General features: G+C 38.5%; 3 protein-coding genes across 4 annotated transcripts; 2 read left to right on the top strand and 1 right to left on the bottom strand.

Moving 5' to 3' along the window:
- The first annotated feature begins 1,921 nt into the window (after positions 1–1,921).
- Positions 1,922–7,873, top strand: LOC131312641 (DNA polymerase II subunit B4). 2 transcript variants are annotated; one of them, XM_058340544.1, is made up of 4 exons: positions 1,922–2,262; positions 3,173–3,291; positions 7,270–7,297; positions 7,406–7,873. In XM_058340544.1, exons 1-4 carry the CDS (start codon positions 2,054–2,056, stop codon positions 7,545–7,547), a joined length of 498 nt encoding a protein of 165 aa, XP_058196527.1. In that variant the 5' UTR covers positions 1,922–2,053; the 3' UTR covers positions 7,548–7,873. The 2 variants fall into 2 exon arrangements, with proteins under 2 accessions (XP_058196527.1, XP_058196525.1); XM_058340542.1 differs by having other exon boundaries at positions 7,270–7,873.
- Positions 7,874–9,775: 1,902 nt separating this feature from the next.
- LOC131312636 (probable calcium-binding protein CML48) lies at positions 9,776–15,076 on the top strand. Its single transcript, XM_058340533.1, has 5 exons — positions 9,776–10,231; positions 11,445–11,491; positions 14,484–14,659; positions 14,756–14,774; positions 14,862–15,076. The coding sequence occupies exons 1-5, from the start codon at positions 9,913–9,915 to the stop codon at positions 14,964–14,966; spliced, it is 666 nt and encodes a 221-aa protein (XP_058196516.1). The 5' UTR covers positions 9,776–9,912; the 3' UTR covers positions 14,967–15,076.
- A 4,125-nt stretch (positions 15,077–19,201) lies between these two features.
- On the bottom strand, positions 19,202–24,795 carry LOC131312635 (glucan endo-1,3-beta-glucosidase 14). Its single transcript, XM_058340532.1, has 4 exons — positions 24,643–24,795; positions 22,691–23,727; positions 22,394–22,558; positions 19,202–19,497 (listed from the first exon to the last, which is right to left on the bottom strand). Exons 1-3 carry the CDS (start codon positions 24,701–24,703, stop codon positions 22,502–22,504), a joined length of 1,155 nt encoding a protein of 384 aa, XP_058196515.1. The 5' UTR covers positions 24,704–24,795; the 3' UTR covers positions 19,202–19,497; positions 22,394–22,501.
- Positions 24,796–25,191: the final 396 nt, after the last annotated feature.

Below are 25,191 nucleotides of genomic sequence, written 5' to 3'. Positions count from 1 at the left end.
ACAAGGATGTCCTTCACCCTCCTTTGCCATAGGGTAAAGCTATCGCTTCCATTAAACTGCTCAAGAGAAAACTGAGAGTTGATCGTTGCCCTCATTGTGGATGTAATGGAACCGAATCTCAAACACCGGTCAAGAACCAAACCTGGCTCTGATACCACTTGTTGGGATTAAACGCGGAAGCACCCAAGAACCGAGATTCAAACACAACCACAATCGCAACCAATTGAAGTACGATGAAAAATAAAATAGAAAGAGACACGCAAGAATTACGTGATTCGGCAATAACACATCTACTCCACGAAGAGGATCCCGTTCTTTCACTATGAGAGAATTAGTACAAGAGAACACCCGAATTTGAAAACCCAAACCCAACCCCTTATACACACACTCTCACCAAAAACTCACTCTCACACCAAGTACAAGACTTGACTTACACTTGCACACACTGTTTTTCTCTTCCTCTCTGTTGCCAAAAACACTTTTCATGCCATTATATAATCAGTTAACCACCTACCAATTAACCCCTGCATTAATAACATTTTACATGTTCCCATCAAGGAAATTGGAAGGTCACACGGCAATGAAGAAAATCAGCCAACACCAGCATCACTTCGGTTCCAGAGACAAAAAACCATGTGCAAGACTTTTAATTAATCTGGAATTTGAACCATCCCAACAGAAGAAGAGTAAATTGCGCTGATATTATCTCCATATATAAAATCCTCGGCTCGCAGTTTTCCTTCATAATTAGTACTCCATGTTTACAACTGAGGATGGAGCCGGTGCCCAAAAGCAAGGCCAAAGTTATGGAGTGCTCTGCTTGTCCAATGTTGTTTAAGTTTAGCGGGTGGTATTTTTCTTTTTCTTTTTTTAAAGTTTTCCTTCCGAAAATTGATTTGAAATGACACAGTTAATAAATGGAGATAAGCCAAAAATCTCTCATAGTTACATTTTTTTAGCTCAAGGACAAACACATTTTGCAATAAAAAATAAAGACAAATGTGTTACATGATTACTAAAATACACTTTTTGCAAAATTAGTGAAAGTTAATAACTGAAAGTCCTGAAACCCTAGGGTATCCAATAAAAGTGCCTAAAATCGTAAATCATATGAAAGTGCCTAAACTACTAAAACCCTATAATAAGAAAATGCACTCTAAAATCCAATGAAAGTGCCTAAATCCTATAATACTTTAACTTAGGGTAGTTTTTCCGTGAAAATATATTTTGTTTTTATCGCTCAATAACTCAAAAAGTTGAAAGACCTCTACTAAAAACTATTTTAATGGCGTTCTTCCCCTAAATGAAAACTATTTTATCGTACTTATAGCTAATTTTTCCTATAAATAATAAAAAAGTGAAAAGAGGTGTTTATAAAACATGGTATGGATTTGGGTATCCCCTTATTTGGCTAAGAGCATCTCTAGATTCTCTACTACCTAACCTTTTCTTTTTACTTAAACTCAAAATTTCAGTAAGATCCTTTAAAAATCCACTCCACTTCTTTACTCAAATCTATATTCAATTGAGTTCTACTCAAATCAAGGAATAAATAAAATTTTCAAAGCTATTTCTCCCCTCCTAAATTTATAACAATAACGTTTTTACTTAAATTTCTGCTGAGATTTGGGTTTGCCATTTGGAATATTTGGTACCAAAATGAAACTTTTACTCATACTCCTATTTGAGTAAAATTATGAGTAAAAGGTTGGAAATATTCTAATAAAAATGTTAAAACTCCAAAAGGGTAGGTATTTGCGATGAATCTTACTTATTTCACACAAAATTTTCAAGTTTATTTTTCCTATTAGTTAATCCTTTGCCTATTAATATTGGGAGTGAGAGGATTCTATATTGGTAGTGAGAGGGGACGAGTGCTTACGAAATAGTATAAATATAAATATAAAGAGATAAAAGGGGTAAAATATCGGAGATGGGCTAGTTTACCTTTGCAGTGGCGGGAACGAAACCTAGAAAACGCGCCACAGAAGAACATCCTATTCTGATTTTGTTAGAGAGAGAGAGAGAGAGAGAGAGAGAGAGAGAGAGAGAGATGGCGGAGAAAACAGCGGCGGAGAAAGCGGCGGTGGACAAAAAAGTAATACCGGAGGCGGAGGAGCTGCCGAAGGCTATCGTGCGCAGGGTGGTGAAGGAGAAGCTCTCCCAGCTGTCCAAGGACGGCGCCGACATCTCCGTCTTCAAAGAAGCTCTCATGGCCTTCTCCGAGAGCGCCCGTATCTTCATCCACTACCTCTCCGCCATGTACGCTATTAAATATACATCTTTGCTGAATTTCTGAAGTAATTTTCGAATTTGTCTGCGAAAGAATTAAAAACGATTTCTACTGAAACACTAGGGTTATTAGTCTAGCAATTCTAGGGTTTTTTCTTTTTACATTGCCTGCGTGTGTTTGTTTCTTGTACTCCATACGATTAGAGCTTTTGTTTTTTGATCGGTTAAAAGTGTGTATTCATTACCCAATTTCCTCAGTTTTTAAGTCATGCATTTGGTACTTTGAAGTCCTATTTGCTGTTAGGCATCAAATTGGATTTGGAACATCTCCAAGGGGCCAGGAAAGTTGGGCCTTTTACCGTAAATATCAAGCGATACCCTCTTTTCGCAACTCCATTTGGCTAGGCATTTTGCCTATTTGACTGTGACAATGCCGCATTATGAGTCATGTCACATCTCGAACCATGTTAAATTAGATTCAATGTACAACAAAAATAGAGAGTAGGGTTGGAGTGTATACGTGCAGAAGTGGGCTTGGGAAATAATAAGAAATTGAAGAATTAGAACCTTATAGATAAAGCTCTCTTTCGATTATATCAGATTGACTGTTAAATACAACATGATGCTTACGTTTGGTGCACTTCGACTGGGCTATACACTACTTTTTATTTTGTGGATTTTTTTTACACACTAAATACAAAAGAAAGAAACAGAAGGAACAGAGATGCAAATGCTAAGATGGCATGCTTATTGAACTTTGGATAAAGGGAAATTCCCCTTATGGATGGGTATGAAGTGTGAGTTACGTTGATGGTTGAACTTGACATGAATAATCAATATGTATTTGGCCGTAAAAACCTTGAAGAAGAGAATTTTTACAAGATGGTGGAGATGAGCTAATAAAAACAGTAACATTTTTTTGAATGATGTCAATGTGCAGGGCAAATGACATTTGTAAGGAGTCTAAGAGGCAAACCATCAATGCAGAAGATGTATTTAAAGCACTTGAAGAAATGGAGTTCCCTGAGTTTGTTGGGCCGTTAAAAGCTTCTCTTGAAGGTTTGTGAGTTTGAATGAATTTTGTTCTCTTTAAAAGCCCGTTGGGTGAACTTCAAGCTCTTAACTGCAACTAGAGATAATTCTGTCTGGTGCCCAATTACAAAGGGATAGAGTTAATGTTCATTTGTTGCTTGGAGTTGTGGAGGATCAACATACCAAATACCAACACAAGGAATGCGAGTTGCATTGTTTGTAAAAGTGCGAATTTGGACCAACTATATGTGGAAATGCTATATAGGAGAACAAGTTTACCATCAGGTCCATCACATATTGCCGGCTTTAAGCCTTTAACCATACGTTATGCATCATGACAAATCAACAGTGCTTAACGCTCTAATGTAGCAAACTTCGAAAATCCGGCAATCAGCATTCGTTGCAGTGTGACACAATTACATAGCGAGTTTATATTTGCAGTACGATTAGACTTGCTGCGAAGAGTTTATGTTAGAGCATTCCAGCATAGTTGCTGGAGTTTGAGGCTTTGTGCACAATTTTACAGCCTATCCACTAAACCTCACAATGAAATTCCCCTGCAATAAACTTAACAGCCTGTTTTCACAGAGTCTTCTTTACCGATATCTCTCTGTACATGTGTACATATACATAAGTGTGCATACTTCATGAGAGTACCTGGCCACTCACTTTGGGCGCGTATCTCATTTCATTTCTTTTCCTCTTCCTTTCCCTGAAGATTTAGTTGGTAGATTCTTGGTACTTGGTGGCATCAATGTCAACCTTCAAGTGTTCTTATTTACAGAAGTGATCCGATCTCGTTGTTGGTAATTGTGATTTCAGTCATCTACATTTTGTGTCCAACAGCAAAATGTACATTTCTTGGGCTTGGTTATGAGTTCTCTTTGTTGAAATGGAAACTAACATGACTTCAATTAGGTAAACGAGGCCCTGTGATGCATGTGGCTCTTGTAGTTAATTTTAAAAGAGTGAAAAGAAAAGAAATACCTATTTTTTAAATTCGGACATCTGTTTTTTAGGATTGGATGTGAGGGAGACATTAGTTGTAGATGTGATTTTGGAGCTTGACGATGAATGATGACTAACTTCGTATAAGTGTCAATGTAGTTTGTCTGCTATCCTAAAAGACTGATTGCATGTGTTTGCAAGTAAGAATGTTAGTTTAGGGCAGAATTATACTTGAAGGGTAGGATGAGAATACTAAGGCTTTCCATTTGTTGGTTAACATGTAGAGTAAATTAAATAAGCTACGAACATCGGTGGATTGCTCCACAAGAAACGTTGGAAGTTCCACAGATGGTACTTACGAGTATTAATTGGTAAACGGTCAATAACCTATTAGGTTTAAGGTTTGATGGTGGGATTGTTCTTGAACAAGTAGACTGTAGCCAGTAGAAGGGCCCTGTGTAGCAGAATTCTTAAAGTATTAATCAGACAAAATGCTGTAAGAGCCCTACTTCCTTGGTGAAGTCTTGATGGTTCCTCCCTTTCATTTCACAACAAGAAAAGCATTGTTGTAAATGAAAAAATATTGTTTGATGTGGAAAAAGGGTTTCTCAATCTGAATGAGGCAAAAAAGACAGTACAGTAAAGTTAGAGGAGCGTTTCTTTTTTTGATTGACAACTACACTGATATGACAGTCATGATCAGGACTGGAAAGCTGCATTTGCTTTAATTTACTAGTGTTTTGGCTATTTTTTCTCAACTAAAAGAATTATAGATGGGATTGAAGAGTAGATTGCTGAATGTAGGAAGCTCATCTTCTCTTCCTACTTCTTCACCCTTTCTTGCAATTGTGCTTAGGATTTCAGGGATGTTAGTGTGGTACATAGGGCTGCAAACGAGCCCAATTAAGCCGAACTTTAGAATATTCAAGTTCATTTATTAAGTTCTCAATGAAAATTCGACTAGCTGAGCTTGCCCAAGTTTGAGTCGAACTCGAGCTTGTTCACGGGCTTAAGGAACCAAAATTATCATGTATTTATGCTCTCATACAGGTCACAACGACAACAACAATAGAACCCATGTAGTCCCCAATCATTGGGGGTATGGGCGGGGAAAGATTGGAGACAGACCTAACCTTTGGCAATATGCACAAAGTTGCTGCTCTCAGAATACCACTAAAACAGTGGCCCCTCTCATACAGGTCTAGAGCTAAAAATAAATTTTTTATTATGTACATAAATAAGTTCAAACGTATCTAGTTATAAAAACATATGCATATGTGATACTCTGTATAAGTTTATAGTACCTGTAAAAGATTATAGATGTACAAGTTAATTTTTTTGATTATATATACAGTTATACACATTATATAAGTTTATTCATGACATTCAAATGATATAAATATATGCGAAGTTTGCGAGCCTAATGGCGCCTAATATTGTCAGGTTCGGTTTCGGATCATTCATTAAACGAGCCTAAAATTGAGGCTTAGGTTTGGTTCGTTTAGTAGACGAGCCGAACTCAATCAAAGCCTTTACCGAGTCGAGCCTCAAATACTTCATGAACAGCTTGGTTCATTTGCAGCAAGGCATAAGGTTAAGGGCTGGGATTCAGTTTTGTGTGGAGACTGTTTTCATAGGATTAGTGAGTACCTTGTTGTAAAGTTTACTAGCAAACATTAGATGTGGATTCGGGATTCCTTGTATTGCGGAGATGATAATATGGGGTGGCATGTTATTGTGTCGATGACGTGGTAGACTATGCCGTATATCTATGTACCTACAATGGAAACAAATTTGCCTGCTTCTTCCCTACTGATGAAATGGCGGTTTATTGAAGAATGTTGTGGAAATCATCCTTAAAATATCCTAGAGACATCAGGTCAATATCAGTGCAGAAGGATGGGTAAGACTTGGAAATCATCTTTCTAAAAATTTCCTAGACACATCAAGTCAATGTCAGTGCAGAAGGATTTGCAGAACTCTGATGTGTTGCATGGAGAATGTATCTTTCCTATTGCTGTGAGAATGTATCTTTCAATGAAATCTATTATTGGTTGTATCCCGTTTGCGTTGGTGTTGTCATGCTGTTTGGTTTAAAAATTGCATTATAATAAGAAAATACAACAGTATGAAGGAAAATTGCCTTCTAACGCAGAAATTGTTATGAGGACAGCCAATAGCTGTTTGGCCATTTGCCTTTTGCGTTTGATGGCTACAATGAGAGCCAGCAAATTAATGAATATAGAATAGAACTGGCATTACTCATTCTAGATTCCTTCTGCTTCTTAAATTTGTCATTTTCCAGAAGTTTCTTTGTGAGATTAGGCCCTTGTCTTGAAAGCAAACTGTCCTCCCTGAACAATTTTTGTGGATACAAATGCATGGAATATAAAATATATGGGTCGATAATTAGAGAATAGGTTGACCTAACCCAAACCCTTCCGGCTAGTCTTGGACCTTTGATATTAGGCAGGTTGGTGGCTTCAGTTTCCATGTTCACTAGGTTATGAATAATTTTTCTTGGTCCATTGTCGATATATCCCCGAATTATATGTCATATGCTTCGGTCTATCTTCTATTTCTTTACTTCCAGAAGTAGGTTTTGCGGGCTTAGGAGCATACGTTTTCTACCTTAATCAGTCCTTTTGTGTTCTTGTAGGTTTTCCTACTACTACTAGACTCACTGCTGGCTTAACAGTCTCTTTTGTTGCCTCTGTGCATTTCACAAACTTTGATATGTGCGATGTTCCCTTGAAGGAACTGTAAGAAGATGAAGTTAAATATGTGGAGGCCATCTCTATTTTGAAGAGTATGGAAGCAGTAGTAACAAATTGCTGTATTGCAAATGTATGTGGATCTTGGATTTGTGGAGGGAAAGGAAAATATATTTAATTCTTCTTTACTACACAGGAAAAGTCAATCCAGTTTAGAATCTTTCTTCTTTCCTTCCTTTCAGAAAATTCAAGATCCAAACAGATATCAGGACATGCTGGCATTCGCAAGGGTGCTTCACAATATTCCCATTTCTCTATTGACATATATATATTTTTTTGGCAGAGTTTAGGCGGAAGAATGCTGGAAAGAGGTCTGCATCAAAGGCAAAGGAAGCCAATAAGAAGAAGATAAAGGAGTCACCTGTGGAAAATGGAGGTGAAGAAGACATGCAAGATCAGGGGAAGAATGCTGGAAAGAGGTCTGCATCAAAGGCAAAGGAAGCCAATAAGAAGAAGAAGATAAAGGAGTCACCTGTGGAAAATGGAGGTGAAGAAGACATGCAAGATCAGGGGGACGCTAACATTAATGAAGATGAAAATGATGCTCCTGATGACAACTAAAGAAGCATTTCTACTTGCATACCTACTGGACAAAGACTGGGACAAGCCTCTCTCATAGAAGGTGAGTCCGACAGTAGCGGTCACACACTAAAGAATGGTGTTCTTTACCCTAACAACCCTGTGTTATAGTAATTTGGTAGCTTAACAGTGAGCTGCAGGACCATTTTATAATTTTTTTGTTTTCGTTTTCCAGTACGTTATCATGGCCTATGCTGAACTAGTCCACGGAAGCTGAAACAAATTCGTTGTGCTCCAGCCATCCTTGTACTTAATCCTGACAAATATTATTATATTTGGACTTTTATTGTTTAGCTAACATTTTTCTTCGCTTCTGTGTTCTATATGGAAGAATGCATTCTCAGAGTTTTTATTGGCGAAAACCACAAGAAGAATCCGTGTAATTCACCGTCAAAGAATGGTCGTTGCTAGACCGCGGTTGGTTAAAATATCATGCAGAGATTTCAGCAGAGGAAAAAAAAAATAAAAACCCGGAGGAAAGCAGAGAAAAAGATAGCTTCACAAATTTATTTCCTAAACAATTTCTTCATTGTTCTTACCCAAATAAACAATGACAAACATTGCAAATTATTCGGTGTATCTGGAATAATGTATGTGTCACTGAAGAGGGAAATTCTTTATAACACAATAATTGATACTACGACATCGTGCACATGTGGCATTGTTTCATTGATACTGGGTGGATTGATGTTTTTTCGATACCCAATGAAGCAATGCCACATCAATACGTGTGCATGATGTGCAAAATGTTGCGTTTGTAGCATAATCAGACCGAAAAATCTCCCTCGGAATGCACCCATCATAATCTTAAATTGTTGATTAGTCACCTTCCATATTAAAATTCTATATTTTATCCTCTGTACAAGAATGCGAAAGGATATACTCAATTCTGGTGTGCCCAGGTGATGCAATGCATAATCATCGTCATCCATTGGAACAACTCCACCAAAATTCCCAAATGACGGTCTTATTTGGTGAGGGCCTCAGCTAAAACGTTACTTGGATGTTCCAGAAGGGCAAAAAAAGAAAAGAGGAAGGAGCTTTACAATTACCGTACAAGAGAATAGGTCACCAGTCGTCAAACGTGTAAAATACCTGGTTTTCTAGTCTTAATAATGACCATTAAATTCAAGAAGTTGCTCTTAATTTGGTTGTGAAACTACCGTGTGTAAATGACAGGAGCACGTATTATTTTCGATAACTCAGTTTCGACTAATTTTGAGTGACCAATCTCACCGTTCACTAGTGACGGGATCATATTATGCTTTCTAATTTCTTTTTCATTTCCCTTTCGATAGATAGGATAGGATGGTTTCTACTTTCTAGCAAGCTACTATGCCATCCATTTCATCAAGAACTTTTAGAGGAAGAGGAATTGGAAAACAGTCCTGTGGGATACCGAAATCTTTCTCAGTTAATGTTTGTTTATTGATTTTATTTCAAAAATTAGTTTTCAATAGCAGATTTACAAATTAGTCGGTTGACAATTTATGAGTATTGAAATTTTTTTGTCAGTAATTTCGAATGCCCTTTCTGTTAAAAGTCAATGAGGTATGGAAATATATGACTATAGATTACAAAAAATTAAAAAGTAAGAAACTTACTCCATCTATCTCACAAAAAAGTCTCCTACAAACAGTCTAATGCACGAAAGTATTTTGAGTTTTTTAGAAATCATCTTTTCGTAATGGGCTTTCTTTGCAGAACGAAGGGAGTATAGAAACAATATGAAAAAAATCTTAAACACAACAATTTGTATATAAAACATTGTGCACAACATGGCATTGTTTCTTTTTTTCCTTTTTCTTTTTTCTTTTTTTTTTGGAAGGGGGTCAAACGGAAATTAGCATTGCTTCTTTAATAACTAGGTGGATTGATGTTTTTCGATACCCAATAAAGCAATGTCACCTTGACATATTATGCGTAACGTTCTGCAAAGTATTGTGTTTGTAGCATGTCTCATGCAATATTTGTTTTAAACTAGCAACCAAACATGAAAGATTTTTTATTTCGAAAATAGGAATAATTTTCGAAATTGCTCACCGACCTCGTGTTAGCCGAATACGTTGTCAACTTTGTCTCTCTCTCTCTCTCTCTCTCTCTCTCTCTCTCTCCTCTTCTCTGCTTGTTTTAAATATTTCTCTCTCTCTCTCTCTCTCTCTCTCTCTCTCTCTCCTTGTTTTAAATATCTCTCTCTCTCTCTCTCTCTCTCTCTCCTTGTTTTAAATATTTCAAAACTGCAAACCGCCTCCCAGTACATCATCTTCTTCTTCTTCCAAAAAAAAACTCCACGCACTTTCTTCAATTTTCTTTCCCCCAACAACCAAACAGAACAGAACCCAACCCCATGTCTTACCACTCCCAATCCTACGCCCCCTCCGCACCACCGGCGCCCGATCCCAACGGATCGGGCTACCCGTACCCTCCTGCACCCACGAACTACTACGGTCATACCAGTTACGGGTCACTTGGGCACTCTGATTTCCCACCCGGGACCCACCCGGAAGTCATTCGGAGCTTCCAGATGGTGGACAGGGACCGGAGTGGGTTCATCGACGAGTTGGAGCTCCAGCAGGCTCTTTCCTCGGGTTACCAGCGGTTCAGCCTTGACACCATCCGGTTGCTCATGTTCTTGTTCAAGAATCCCCGCGAATCTCTAAGAATTGGTGAGAATTTTGGGACTTGTTTTTTGTTTCTGTTGCTTTGGTTAAAGGGACCGGCTAACGTGTTAGAACTCCGATACATCTTTCACCGATATCCATACACATTTTTGAGAGTATTGATGTACCTTTTTTCTTGTTGCTATTACCCAAATCGCAATGGACTTTAGTTAGTATTTTTCCTTGGTTAAATTGGGTTTCATTCAGTTTAATTGGTCTATAGTTGAGTTTGGTATCTTGATTCTTTAGTAATTGCTACTATCTTGATTGGTTTTTAATATAAAGGCTCTTCCGCTTTCTTTTTAAACTTTTTTTTTGAAAAAAAAAGGTAATTTCAAGCTCAAATATAATAAAAATAAAAAATAATTTTTCAATTTTTTTGCACAATTTAAAAGATCTCAATGAAATCTATCAAACTGGATCCATATTGATAAAAAAATTATTTGCGTAAACACATGATTTTTGAACTTGAAATTACCTTCATTTTTTAAAAGTTTTTTTTTTTTTTTCAAAACTGGAACGGGCCCTAACAACCAATCCACCCAATTTCTTAGGGAATAGATTTTTGATAACTAAATTCGATTTTTCTTAACCATACTTATTCGGTCCTGTTCATGAATCGTATGGAATGGTTTTAGTTTTTGTGATTTCGAAAATAAGAGCAAGGGAAAGTTGAAATGTCCAATGTTCTTAATTGTGAAGCATCCTTTTTTCCCCTGTACTTTTTTTTTTTTTCTCATTTGAAAACAATTACTCCACTAGACAAGTTTCACGAGGTTTCTAGAAAAGGAAAAAAACGGATATTGTAAACGAAGCCAAACAAGTTACTCCCTCCGTCTCAAATTGGATGACAATTTTTGATAACTGTTCTAATTTCAATTCCTTATATTTTTTAATACGAATATTAAAAAATATGCAATATGAATCTTGTTTGATAGTTCTCGATTAGTTTTATTATACAAAGTTTTCAAATTCATGAAAAACATTATAGATTGAGAAATATAAGTAATGAAAAATAACACAAATTTCAAAAATTGTCATCTATTTTGGGACGGAGGAAGTATTGTTTTTCAAAGAATATATTGTGTGCGCGTGTACAGATTTGGTATTGTTTGGGGGGAATCCATGTCCATTTCAACTTGTCTTCGGTCAAAAGTGTCATTCTCTAAAACTGTGTACAATGTTCAACTTATTGAAAATTGTACGTGTGTATTGACAGGGCCCAAAGAGTTTGCTGCATTGTGGAGTTGTCTTGGTCAATGGCGGGTGAGTGGCCTTTATTTCTTTGTTGGTTGGTTTTTTTTGAACCAAATATTTCTTTGCCGGTTCAACTAAGGAATAGGAAACATAGAACTAGTATCGTTTCTAAGCTGTTGTTTGATAATGTAATTCAGCACTTGAAACTGGATGTGTTAAGGGATACTCAATTAAGTAGTTTTGATAATCATATGCTTAAAGTTTTTAAGTGACTCTTAAAATGTATGCTAAAAAGTTCATAAAAATAAAATAGCTTACTGTTTACTTAATTTTGGCTGAATTTATAAATAAATGTTACCACTTCTTGAACCACCACCATCCACAATCGCCATCGCCACCAACACCACTAAAACCACCATTTCATTGCCGCCACCACCACTCAAATCGCCTCCACCGCTACCACAACCACAACCAGTTCACCATCTTTACCACTACTTCTACCGCCACACCGCTCCATCATCGGTACCACCACTGGCTGATCACCATCTCTCACCACCACTGCTATTGCCCGAACCACCACCATTGCTCCATCTCTCCACCATCTTCCACCGTTATAGTGACACCCCTCTTTACCACCATGACTGCACCACCACTTGCTATTGTCATCACCGGCAACACCCCCTGCCACCATCCTTCTACAACCACCACCATCTGTCCACCACCTTACACCATTTAAATCACCCATCACTTTACCACCATGATTGCACCACCACTCGCTACCGTCATCACCAGTACCACCCCCTACCATGATCCTTCTACAACCATCACCTCTGCTACAACTCCACCATTGCACCACGGCCATCTCTCACCGCCACCACCACAGCTCCAACCGCCTCTATCTCTCCAGTACCACCTTCTACTGTAGCAATTAAACCACTTTACTTTCAACACCATGACTATACACCGATCTCTACCGTCACCACCAACACCACCCCCTACCATCGCCATCTTTTCACCACCACCACCATTAGCCCCATGACACCACCGAATAATGTAACCGCCTCTCCCACCGCTACCACAAATGCATAGACAGGGACGGAACTAGAATTTTGTATACGAGGGGGCCGCAAAAGAACAACGAGATTTTAAAATTTCAACGTTCGGGATTCTAAGCATTTAAATATCTAAATAGCACCCATACAAAACACAATATCTAGGTGCCCTTAACAAACCAAAAGCAACTAAAAGGTGGAAAAAATAAAAGTTGCCCATTGGTTTACCTCAACATGTATAAAAATGGAATGCGATGCTCCCTTAGATCCCGAAACTCATCTATGATTGAGTCAGAACTGATTTTCACAGCAATTTTCTTCTCGATAAATATAACCAATGCGTCTGTGAGAAAAGGGCCACATACCTACTCACTTTCAATTCTTTTTTGGGAGTGGAGCACCATGTAAATTTCAATTTATAAAAAAAAAATGCAGTGAAGATTTTGAGACAGGAGGTGGCCAAGGTCCCCGTATGCCAACTTGTGCTTCCGTCTTTGCGCATAGACCATTAGTAAAGCTGAAATAGAAGTTTTTCTTTTTCTTTGGATCAAATAAGTTATTTGTTTTAATTCAGCTCTTAACATTTTAATGAAAAGCTTTTTCGCTTAGAAAATTGAGCATTTTGTTTTCAGTTCTTAATTTTCAGCTTTTAGCTTCAGCTTTCAGTTTTATCAAACAAAATGTAAGTCTTATTTGGTGGTTTTTGAAACTACCAATTTCAATTGGTGTGGACTTGCCAGAGTCTTAGACTCCCACGGTCCATGTTTGCGCTTAGCATCCAAAGTTGAGGGAATGATCAGTATGATTCCCACTAGGCATTTTGTTTTGTTTGAAAGGGGAGATTTTATTAGGGTTTTCTTGATGAACATCGGAATCATGTGTGATCCAAGTGACAAAGAATTGGAAAATGACTCAGGAACACTTGGCAGTTATTGGAATGGAGGGAAAGGTTTCTTTTTAGGTTCTTGTTTGCCTTAATAGAGAAAACTTGAGTATTTTTTTGTGTGTGTGGAAACAATGAGAGAATGGCTGCAAACCTGCATAGTAGAGTATATGAACAAACAAGGAACATGGACTTGATCCGTAGAAAGAACTCCGTTCAAACCTTATTCATAGGAAGATCCCAATTATAGCTCCTCCTGCTACTTCAAATTGAATGGTAGAAATCTGAATTCTACAACTTGAAGTAAAATTACAAGAGGACTAAAGTACAAAACTAGGACATTGGCTTGAAACGAAGTCTTAAACTATCATGATACTACCTTATGGGATGTGACGATTAGTGCATCTTTCGAATAGAAGCCATGAGCCATCTTTCTGGAGGGATTGATGCAGTTCTCCCAAGTGCATTCAACATATGCTGCAATTCTCCCATCCTGCAATTCTGCACTAGTTCTACGTTCTGCACTATTCAACACATGCATACCTGGTATACTACGTAACACATACGCATTATACACATCAATAGGGTTCTAAATATCGGCTGCACGAGTAACATTATTTACTTGCGTATAGACCTTCATGGTCAGGTCTGTAGCTCCACCCCTGGATACTGATACATATGCCCATACCGGGATTCAGAATCCTGAGTGTAGGCAAGTTATGCGTAACAAAGTTTTCAGGCTTTTGAAACATCTTGCATACAAGGCTCTATGAACATTACGAACGAGCTAGATTATGGTCAGCTTCGCATCAAAATATCTGTCAACCAAATCAATCTAATAAATTGGTTCAAGGTAAATAACAGGAACTGATGCAACTTAAACCTCAATCATTGAGTGGGGAGGCCATGTCTTGTAGCCTGTAGGAGTGGTCTTCTGAGCACTCTGACTGGAGATTGACCCGCATTGTATGTCTGTTCGAGTTGTTGACGTTATGTTCAAACAGTGTCCATTCTCCAATCAGTCAATGTTTCAAGGATCATGCTTTTTGCTTATATACTTATATCATTCACCTAGGACAATTTTATGAGCTCATGAGAAGTTACATTTATGCTGCTGCTACAACAGGCCATTTTTGAGAGATTTGATAGAGATCGGAGTGGGAAAATTGATTCCATGGAACTAAGGGATGCTCTATACAGTCTCGGATATGCAATTCCACCCTCTGTTCTTCAAGTTCTGATTTCAAGATATGATGACGGGAGTGGCCGTAGAGTTGAGCTGAATTTTGATAGTTTCGTTGAGTAAGGCTTTTTTTCCCTGTAAATACATTACTTCCGGTACTTCTAATACTTTGGATGTTCGTGATCTCTGAACAATGTGTTTTATTTGATGTACAGGTGTGGGATGATTGTGAAGGTGAGTAAAAAATTGCACTCAGTCCTGAATCTTTCCATTTATCTTAATTTGTTTGTAATCTCACTAATAGTGTCGATGCAATTTCAGGGTTTGACTGAAAAATTCAAGGAGAAGGATCCCCGTTACACTGGTTCAGCAACGCTAACATATGACACGTTTATGTCCATGATCATCCCATTTCTTGTAGCGTAGAGAACTTGTGACATGTCAACCTCGTAGTTGTCTAATGGTTTGGTTTTTGCTTTGCATTTGTCTGATTGAAGCAATATTTTCAATGTATAGAAGGATTTTTTATTTATTTATTTTTTGGTACATATGAATAGATCGAAGGATATGAATGGAGAGAGATGCAGTTTGTGTGTTTATTCAGCATTACGAATCCTTGTTCCGAACCTTGGATCAGCCATATTTCTAGGCTCTGGCTGTCTGATAGAGGGGACTCTGCTACTATATGTAGTAGTCTAGCTGCATCAGATGTTCTTTGGGCCGAATTTCGGCCCACACATTAGTGCTCTTTTTCAATTAATAACTAGAATGCTAGCCACTGGTTTTTTTTAGCCGATTCTGAAGATAACACAGCACAGATGAAGGGTCTGTCTTGTGGGTTGCGTTTCGGGTGTCTTTGAGAGTAAAGAATCCAACTGGTAAATAGGTAGATTGTGGTGGATTTAGGCTTACAGTTTCTGCCCGGGAATAAATCCGCGTAGTGTTGGAAAACGCTCTTTTCTCTCGGGACTTCCCTACAAGTCTCAGAATACTCTTAGACTGCCTATGTGATCTTTGTGGCTCATCTTCACGGCGAGACCGGGGTTTGTCCCAGTTGTCTCTACGTGCGGACTTCGAACCACCCCTTCCATATTTGGGGCCCTGAATCTCCTGCAGTGACCGACTCGTTGCCGCCATGTTTTTGTACTTTTCCTGCGCCGCTTTCTTTGGAGCATTCGGGGGTTCCAACTCGCCATTCTTGTTTGGATTGGTTTTTTTTGATCATCTGTTTGGATTGTTCGTTAGTGGGGTCATTGGCTCTGTCGACGTCATGATTGATCTCAAAGAACTACTCGTTTCGATGAAAACACAACTAGGAAACAAAGCCCATACTTGAAAACACAACTTAATTAACCAGCCCATGCAAGTAAAACCTGAAAGCCAATAAAGTCGTAGAGATATACATGATATGCTCGAAGTCGTGAGAATCGTGTCTTGGTCGAAAGTTTTAAGAGCATTCGCACCGGTCTCTCTAAATTTTGGACCAAATTAGAGAGAGAAAAACCACTTTATTACTTTAGCTATCCATTTTTAAAATGTCTACTGCATCAAACTCTTTATTTTCGCTCTCTACCCTTCAACTAAATATTCAAATCTTTTTTAAAATGGTTTCGTACATGTTTACAGAGCATTCCCAGTGGGTTTGTCAGCCCCTTCACCGGTGGGTTTGTTGACACGAATACTGAAATTGTATTTTAATGGAGAGAAAGTGAACAGTGCCTCTTTTCTTCTAACGAGGTACTGTAGCAAAATTAAAATTTTGTAAAGTAGCGACGAAGTCCACAAGCGTGGTGCAGAGAGGTTTTCAGTCTTTTGCTCTCTAATCTAGCGGCAGAAGAAGAATGGAGAGTGAGATGTGGATGCTCTAAGAAATCCAATCGTTAAGAACATAGTTTTGATCTTGTGGTCAAAGGCACAAGACTTAAATGCGAAACCAAGGTACAGAAATTGAATGCCGGCTCCGATGTTTGGATTGTCCAAGTCCGACCCTAAGTTTGGTTGCCACTTATTATTAACTCCTAAAAAATTTTAAAAAACATACGAGTCAAAAAAAAAAACTAAGGTTACATTTGTGCTTCTGAACTTGAATTACATCAAAAAACAAAAATCAAATGTAACTCTGGTTATAGTGCTTTATGATTCGCACAATTCATTTCGAAGAAAACAAATTCTTCTTACACATTTTTATTGTCCCATGGTGGGGGTTGCCCATACCCGAAGTCTTTGTGGGGCTTACTCTGATGCCGGCTCTGCAGAAATTACAAAGCTATGTATAGTTGCATCTAAGTAAATGGCACTTCGAACAATGATGAATTAGTGAGGGTAAACCTTAGATAGCTAGTGGTAGGAGAAAAGCATAAAATGTGTGAGAATTAATTTGCCAAATGATGATGGCAGAGACAATGACTATACTGGCCGGCCAGTGGCGAGTAACAACACCATAATTATTTAGATTATGATCACAACACCATAAGTGGGAAAAGAGAGAATGATCAGTAATGATGAATCATGATTTTTAATGGAAAATGTACATTTTTTAGTTGGCTGAGACTTGAGATGTTCGTTCGTGTAGGAAACTTCTTCATGGGGTATCCGCGTTTTGAGTTTTTTCTGTGTGTTTTGCATTCAAGTTTTCTTTGGGGATATCATGAAAAACAACAAGAAGAAACTTCATGTGTTCCATATATATCTTGTTTGTCTTTTCTTATCTAAATCATAGCTATTGCCAACTAATCATTGCAGCAATACAATCGACCTAACTGATCGTTTAAGATTATCATGGATTGGTAAGAAAAATGCAAACGGGCCCATTCCACCAATGTTATGCTGAGCCAATAAAAAAAAAAAGGGGACTTCCAAGCCTCTTTTTGGCTTCTTGTCTCTGAACCACAATTCGGTGAACTCATTTTCTGAGAATGGATTGTAGAATGAAGTTGCCCAACACCAAAAATGCAAAAATGAAAGTAACCAAACATGCCCGTATTCTCCTGTAGAAATAAAGGGAAATTCTCCCTCCATTTTGGAGGGCATATTTGACACAAAATAGTTTTTTTTAAGTCACATGGGTCATGTGACCACTTTCCATCCAAATATTGGACGGAATATTGACGGAAGGGTGTTAAGTGATAGCATCATAGATGGTGGGGTCTCCTCGACCTGGTTTAAAGATAAGTGGTGTTAAGCGATATTGTGACGTAGATGAGGGGGTCTTTCTGATTTTTACCTCCTTTTTTTTCCCTCGGCAAAAGAAATTTATTAATTTTGAAAAGGATTCAGACATATTGTCATATTAAACGAACTAAAGACACAACAACAAAGGCCACCAGAGACCCAAGATACTATTTTCATACACTTGCACATACTTGTAAACTTCGTTTTAACCTTACAGTAGTTCAATACTTAGTTTTAACAATTTGAAAAAGGACATGGTTCCTGGTTGATGCTTGCACTGGCATTATCAGAGAGAGAGAGAGAGGATCAAGAATCAATGGAATTGCTGGTTTCCGTACAGGTAGGCGGTAGCGCACATGGATTGAGATTGAAAACAGAGCATCTCACATGGAGGAAGGTGAAACACCACCACCTTCTGCGTCATGCGCATTGAGCACTGCGATCCCCCCAGTCTATGGGATACTCTCCTATTAATTTACTAGTTTGTGAAGAAGTAGGAACCTGCTTTTCACCGAGACAAATCTTCCACCACATCACAATCATCATATAAAAAGTGCCCCTGTAAAATCTTGAAAACAGAATCATGGTTATTTCGTTTGGAACTTTAATCACGTAATCCTTCAAAATGCTTTGCGTTTGCGCTCTCGATCCTCGCTCTTGTAAATCTTAGCAGATTGGGATGTGTTCCAAAGACACTTTCATGCGCTACCGCTCTTGTTCGCTAATTAATTTGACTTAGGTTTGGAGACTTTGGACCTTAGATTTGTATAGTGCTGGAGTATAACTAAAGCGACATGCATGGATCATATTCCCGCTTGTATCAGTAATGAATCAGGAATATTTTCTTTGCATATTTGTTTATTTATCTTTCTGACAAATAGATTACTATCCGAGAAAGTAAATCACAAAAGCGAAAGCCCAATTATATCTCGTATCTTTCTGTGAGTTCATTGTCAAAAGTTGACAAATAAACCTGAAACCTCCAACTTCTATCTCAAAATTTGTGGTGTTGTGAGCAAGTCTAGAAATCAGTAGAAGATAATATAATTCAAACAGACAGTATAACCAAAGGAGATAAATTTCTTGGTATTAGCATTTGTTTCCTCCAAATTAATTACATTGCGCCACGTCACCGTGTTCAAATAATTGGGACCGCTGTTTTGACGATGTGACACAATATAATTGATTTGGAGAAAACAAATGTTTACACTGGCGGTGTAAAGAATTTAATCTCTAACCAAAGTTATACAACACAGATAAACGATTCCAAAGAAACAACAGCACAATGCGAACCAGAAATGTCAGCAAAATTGGAACATCCATCCCTTGTGAGACGTGGGTAGTAAAACTTTTTTATCTGAACGATATTCAGAAATAGAGATCAAACAATAAATATAAAGGCAGTGGTGGTAAAGCTTTCACTATACAAGATAGAACCATGAGAAATTGGAACGAATGCCTAGCCAATAGAAAAAAAAAATTCTAAGGTATAATCTGCACTGAACTATATAATTATCCATAAATCGACGTATTTTAAAGAATAATAATGTAATCGTGGGTAATTCCACCGTAATTTCACTTTATTAACTAACTACTACTATTTCAAACTTTAAAAATGAAAATACCCTCTACTGTCTAATCGTTTGTCAAAGTAATACTACTACTAATAATGGTGAAAAGAAAAGACAAAATTCCCCGGATCTGACTTTGGTGGGATGAAAGATTAAGCGTAACGTAACAGGGAATGATGATCATGAAGAAAGCTCTCCGGCCCGTCGTTGACTCCCTGCATATAAACATAATTAGTTCCACATTGGAGTAATTTGGTAGCAGAAACAACCTTAAGGTAAAACTTAAGTATGCCAAAGCAAAAGAGCTTGTAAACCCATCTGGGGAAAATTACAAGAGAAGACTCCTACCAGACAATTTAGTCCCCAGTGGCGGGTCTAAATGACTAGAGACCAGGAGGGGTAAATGGGGTACAAAACTATTTTTCAGCAGAAGCGGAACCAAGATTTTCTTTTAGGGGTTGCCAAAGTTTAAAACCCCAAACATGATCAACATATTATGATGCAAAACTAAAATCTCAAAGAATGCAATATAGAAATTCCCCAGAAAAATACTCTTATATACAACTTCAACAATACTTTGGTTTATGCAAAATAGTAGAATATTGATCATCATATAATATGTATGCAAGTATACATATACGGGTGTTAGGGCTGCAAACAAACTGAGGTTCGGCTCGTTAGGGCTCGGCTCGGCTCGTTTCGTAAACGAGCCAAGCACAGATCTCGAATTCGAGTTTTGGGCTCAACTCATTTAGTGAACAAGCCGAGCTTAACACTCCAAAGCTCGGCTCCAAAAAAAGTAGGCTCGGCTCGTTTAGTAAATAAATCAGGCTTGAATCATTAAGGCCTTGGCTCGTTTACAGTCGAGCCGAGCTCAAACAAAATAAAACTTGGCTTGGCTCGTTTACAGTCCTACGGCTTGGCTCGACTCGTTTCATAAACGAGCCAAGCACGATCTCGAATTCGAGTTTTGGGCTCAACTCATTTAGTGAACAAGCCAAGCTTAACACTCCAAAACTCGGCTCGAAAAAGTAGGCTAGGCTCGGCTCGTTTAGTAAATAAATCAGGCTTGAATCATTAAGGGCTTGGCTCATTTATAGTTGAGCCGAGCTCGAACAAAACAAAACTTGGCTCGGCTCGTTTACAGTCCTATGGTTGTACTTGGCAAAACGTGCCAAGTGTACAATGCTGAGCGAAATACTCCATAAGTTTAGTGTTAGATTTAATGAAGCAGGAAAAATTAGATTCACCTAAATCCCCAATGAAGCAGGAAAAATTAGATCACCTAAATCCCCATGGCCAATGTAGTTGGGACAAGAAAATATGGGTCCACTTTCAACAAGTGGGTACACCAGCAAATTAGGTTGTTTCACCAACTAGTGTTTTTTCAAAAACTGCGGTAGAAAATAAAAGTCCATTTTTTCTGAGTATAATGGATGATATTATCTATCTGTCAATCCTATCTATCATCTCTGGGCCAATGCTGATGCAAGAATCCTCTTAGAGGGGTAAAAACATGGGCTCTATGATGTTGAGAGGCACAAGCTAAAGGTTAAACTTTCTGGGATGAGCATCAGTTGACGTTTACACGTTTAGCGGCAATTCTAGCTCACACAACAAAAAGTGGGATTCTGCAGGCTAAATTTTTGGACATAGAAAGGGTATGGGAGATATTTTGCAAAGAAACAACTTGGATCTTTTCCCCTTTTTTTTTCCAACTTTATGGATGTGCTCTAAAGGCAAAGAACCCAACTCTAGCATGGTCCAGGATTATAATTTGCTATTTTCCACAAAAAGAAGAAAAGACCCACCATATGTACTGATTTCAGATTATGTATGTAAGCGTGAAATTAATAACCTTATGGGGTTGATCGAGTGGGAACATGACAGCAAGTAAGAGACTTGCTCTCTGAGCTCACAGGTTCGACTCCCACCGCCATAGAAAACGGTCCATTGAAGTTTGTCTGGTTAGGCTCCAAGATTCGTCGACAAACTCGTAAGTTGACCGGGACACTCGGTTACAGAAAAAAAGAAGAAGTGTGGAATTGATAAGTTTGACATAGAATTAAATTAGGGACAACTGACGCGAGATATGTGAGCGATACTTCCCACCGGATAGTTATTGTCAATAAGTATCCGGTGGCAAGTATTAGATGATAATTTATTGTCCAATTGAATCCAATCATCATAAGTACGTATTTTTAATAACTGCAAACAAGATTGAAGTGCTATAATATCGTAAACGTCTCCCTCCGGACTGCAATAAATAATTGCTACGAAAATGAGTTGAGTGTATAGTTAAAATTGTTGACAAGCAACCCATTAGCCTAATAGCACTACTTTACAAAAAACTTCACTTTCAAGAGTGACGCTGTGTGTATATGCCCTTTGGGAAGAGATTAAATAAGATGAGACGGCATCTTTATGGGACCAAAAGACAATTCTGATGGCTTTCAAATTTTGACAAGTAGTATTTCAAATAAATAATCGGGAGGCCAGAAGATGAGGGCTGCCTGCCGAAAGATGGACTGTGATTGTGGGTTCTCCACCTGATAGAAGCCAATATGGACTTTTGTGAAGGTGAAGACAACAAGAATTTTGTTCAAAGTGTTGAGATTCAAATGCATGATTGAAAGTGGACGTAAAAAGGATGGAGACCCTTATCGTATCTTCTAATAAACAAATTCTCGTCTTGGGTCAGTCCATACGGGGCTTCATATACCTCCTAATTTTAATTGGTCTCCATTGCTCGTGAATGGTGGAATGATCTACCCAATTTGTCGGTCTAGTGGGCCGAATACCAAGTTATAAAAATACCGGAGCCGTTTAACACTTAAACTCCAAAATAGGGATTGAAGTAGATACATATGGGTGGCATAGGCTGGATCATTCAAATCTAAATTCTAAGCAAGGAATTGACGCGTATCCAAGACTAACGGACGAATAGCCTCCACTAGATAGTTTTATTTTCCACTAGGTGGGAACTCTTGGAAGGGTTTTACGGCTACGGCCTGCTGCCACCATGCATAGGCCGGTTTCCACTTTGGGAGAAGAAGAAAAAAATGTCAAATCAAAAAAATTAAAAAGAAGAAAAAGAATTGAATTTCTCACCTTTGTTATGTCTCCTTCAGCTATAGGGAGAAAATATCAACGAAACCCATGAGCCACTCCTTTTTTCCCCATCCCCTGTTTAAATTTTTTGACCACGGATTTCCAGGTTCAAGCACATAACAAGACTGCTATGTTCAAAACCAGAAAACTTAAATAAGAGAACACCTGCAAGGCAAAGAGTTCGCAACGACAACGCGTTAGGCAAATCGCTGTTTTCATTTTAACTCACAGAAATCGAATAAGAAACATCGCGAAAGGGGCATTAGTAGTAATCAAATATGGGATTGAGTTTCTTACATTTATGCTGGAAGCTGAGTAGTTTAACTGCGGAAGATTTCCTCCTTCTTGTAATCCAATGTTATAAACAGGGGAACCATTAGGATAATAGAGCCCATAATTCCTCTCTGAAGTCGGACCGGGCTTTAAATTCTCGTTAAAAAGTGCGAAAACATACACATCAATTGGGACGGTAGGATTCGCCGGAGTACCTTGCTTCTCCTGTATACGCTGCAACAAATTCCCATTATACAACGCCGCGTTCTCTACCGTTGCTCCTACCTGATTAGGATCCCCTTTTGAAGGCCAACCGGTCTCGGAAATCTTGATAGGGATATCCGTATGCCCCATCGCTTTCATCGCGAAATAAACGGCATCAATTTGAGCATACAACATATTGTCATAGTTCAAATTCGTACTCGGATCGACTGTCCCATTATTAGGCTCGAAAAGGACATAGTCTAGTGGTACCTCACCCGGGTTATCTGCATAGGCGAAAAATGGGTATGCGTTGATAAGAAACGGCGAATTGGCTTGGGAATGGAAACTGAGAATGGGCTGAATGTAGCTAGCGATAGACGGAAGAAAAGACCCGGCGGAAGGAGGGAAGGAATTGGCTAGAATAGCCAGGGAATGGGCACTCGTTACATATACTTGACTGCTCAGCCCAAGATTTCCGAGAGCAGTATAAACGGCTTGCATTGCTGGGAGGAGGTAAGACATGAGTTGGGTGTCGTTGCCCCCTAAAACCTCGTTTCCTACGACGATGCAGCTGATTTTGGTCTGGGAAATATATGGCTGAACGCTCTGTTGAATCCAGCTCTGGGCATTGACGGCGCTGGTCATGTTTTGGAGGTTGCCATTGCTGATACTGATGACGAATTCGACGTTTGAGTTGGCGAACGCGCTCAGTACGTTTGGATCGGCGTCGTAGAGCTTGACTCTGCTGACGTTTATGGATCTGAGGAGAGTCAAGACTTGGGCCGGAAGGGGGAGATTGTCGGCAATCTGGCCGTAGTTGATTCCAATCCCCAGGCTCAGGGTCGGTACGATTGAATCTGAAAAGCAGAATTGGGAATAGGAAATAATGAGTTAACCACATTAGCCGTTCAAGAAAAACAAAATAATACTAGTATCAAAGATCACATTCCAAATTCAGAGGAGATGAAAAAGTCAAGAAGGTTGAACATAGTCAAAAAGTGAGTCAAGAAGATCAAGGATTCAATACTAAAATTTAAGGGAAGAGCAAAAGTTAAGCAGTTTTTACAAAAAAAAAAACTCAAAAAGTAAGAAAAGACAAGAATGAATGATTAATGACCGGAGAGTAAACATGACTTGATTTCTATAAAAGAAAATCAAGACGACTTCTACTCTTCCAGCATTGCATACTAACAACAAAAAGGTATGAGAGAGAGAGAGAGAGAGAGAGAGAGAGAGAGAGAGAGAGAGAGAGAGAGAGAGAACAGCGCATGGATTTCAATCAGATTCACAGAAAACCCAGAAACTACAGAATTCTGATCACTCTGTATGTATAACTGAAAGATCACTTTCAATGTCCCTGACATTGAGATAGAGAAGAGAATCATCATAGTATACTAGCAGTGATTGCCAAGAATATGCTTCAAAGGAAAGGGAAAAAAAAAAAAAAAAAAACTCCTCCGAATCCTTCATATGAATCATATGCGTAACCTCAATCTTGGAGAACCAAGAAAACCAAAGAAAACAAAAACCCACCCATTTAAACACAAAATTAATAAGCTACTTTAAACCCACCCAATCAATCCCGAATTCAGGTTCCTAAGAAAACCCACAAAGAATCTGAACTTCTTCTTTCAATTTTTTCCCTTCAAGTTAATACCATCCTAAGCAACCAAACAGAAAGAGTAAACTTGAAAAAGGACACAACTAATGGACCAACTGAAACCAGCATTCGTTGAAGAACGAACACAATGGGAGAGAGAAAGAAGACCAACAAGATAGAGGAGAGAGAAGCAAAACAAGCGCGGAGAGGAGAGCAGAGAGCTTGGCAGCCATTGCCGCTGGCTGCTTCTTTTCTTCCTCTATTAAGAGATCCGACGTCGCTTTTTTACCTCGGGAAGCCCAACCTCTTAAACTAACAGCCACGGATGCCCTTATGGTCTATAATTGGGACGCTATATATATAACATACTACATGCAGTACATAGGATGATGTCTCTATAGCACGTGCACACGTTTGTATACGGCGCGATTACGTGAGTCATAATGCCTTGTTTTCTTTGCAACTTAAAAAAAAAATTTCAAAAAATTTCTCCTAGATTCTTCCTGCTTTTAACATTTTGACACTCTTTTTCATCCACGTGTCATGCAGTTACTTTACGTTGGGTCTGCGTAGCCAATAACGCGGGGCCGTATGGTTAACCGACGTACATCAGTACTACCTTAGCATGCCCATACGACTTATAATTAATCGCACTTCTTTTCTTTCCATTTTTGTTTTTGTTTTTGTTTTTCCTTCCATAAATGGGAGGGGGATGTGGGGG

This window comes from Rhododendron vialii, chromosome 13a (genome assembly GCF_030253575.1).
Source record: "Rhododendron vialii isolate Sample 1 chromosome 13a, ASM3025357v1".
Taxonomy (NCBI): domain Eukaryota; kingdom Viridiplantae; phylum Streptophyta; class Magnoliopsida; order Ericales; family Ericaceae; genus Rhododendron; species Rhododendron vialii.
This window is presented reverse-complemented; position numbering and strand designations above follow the sequence as displayed.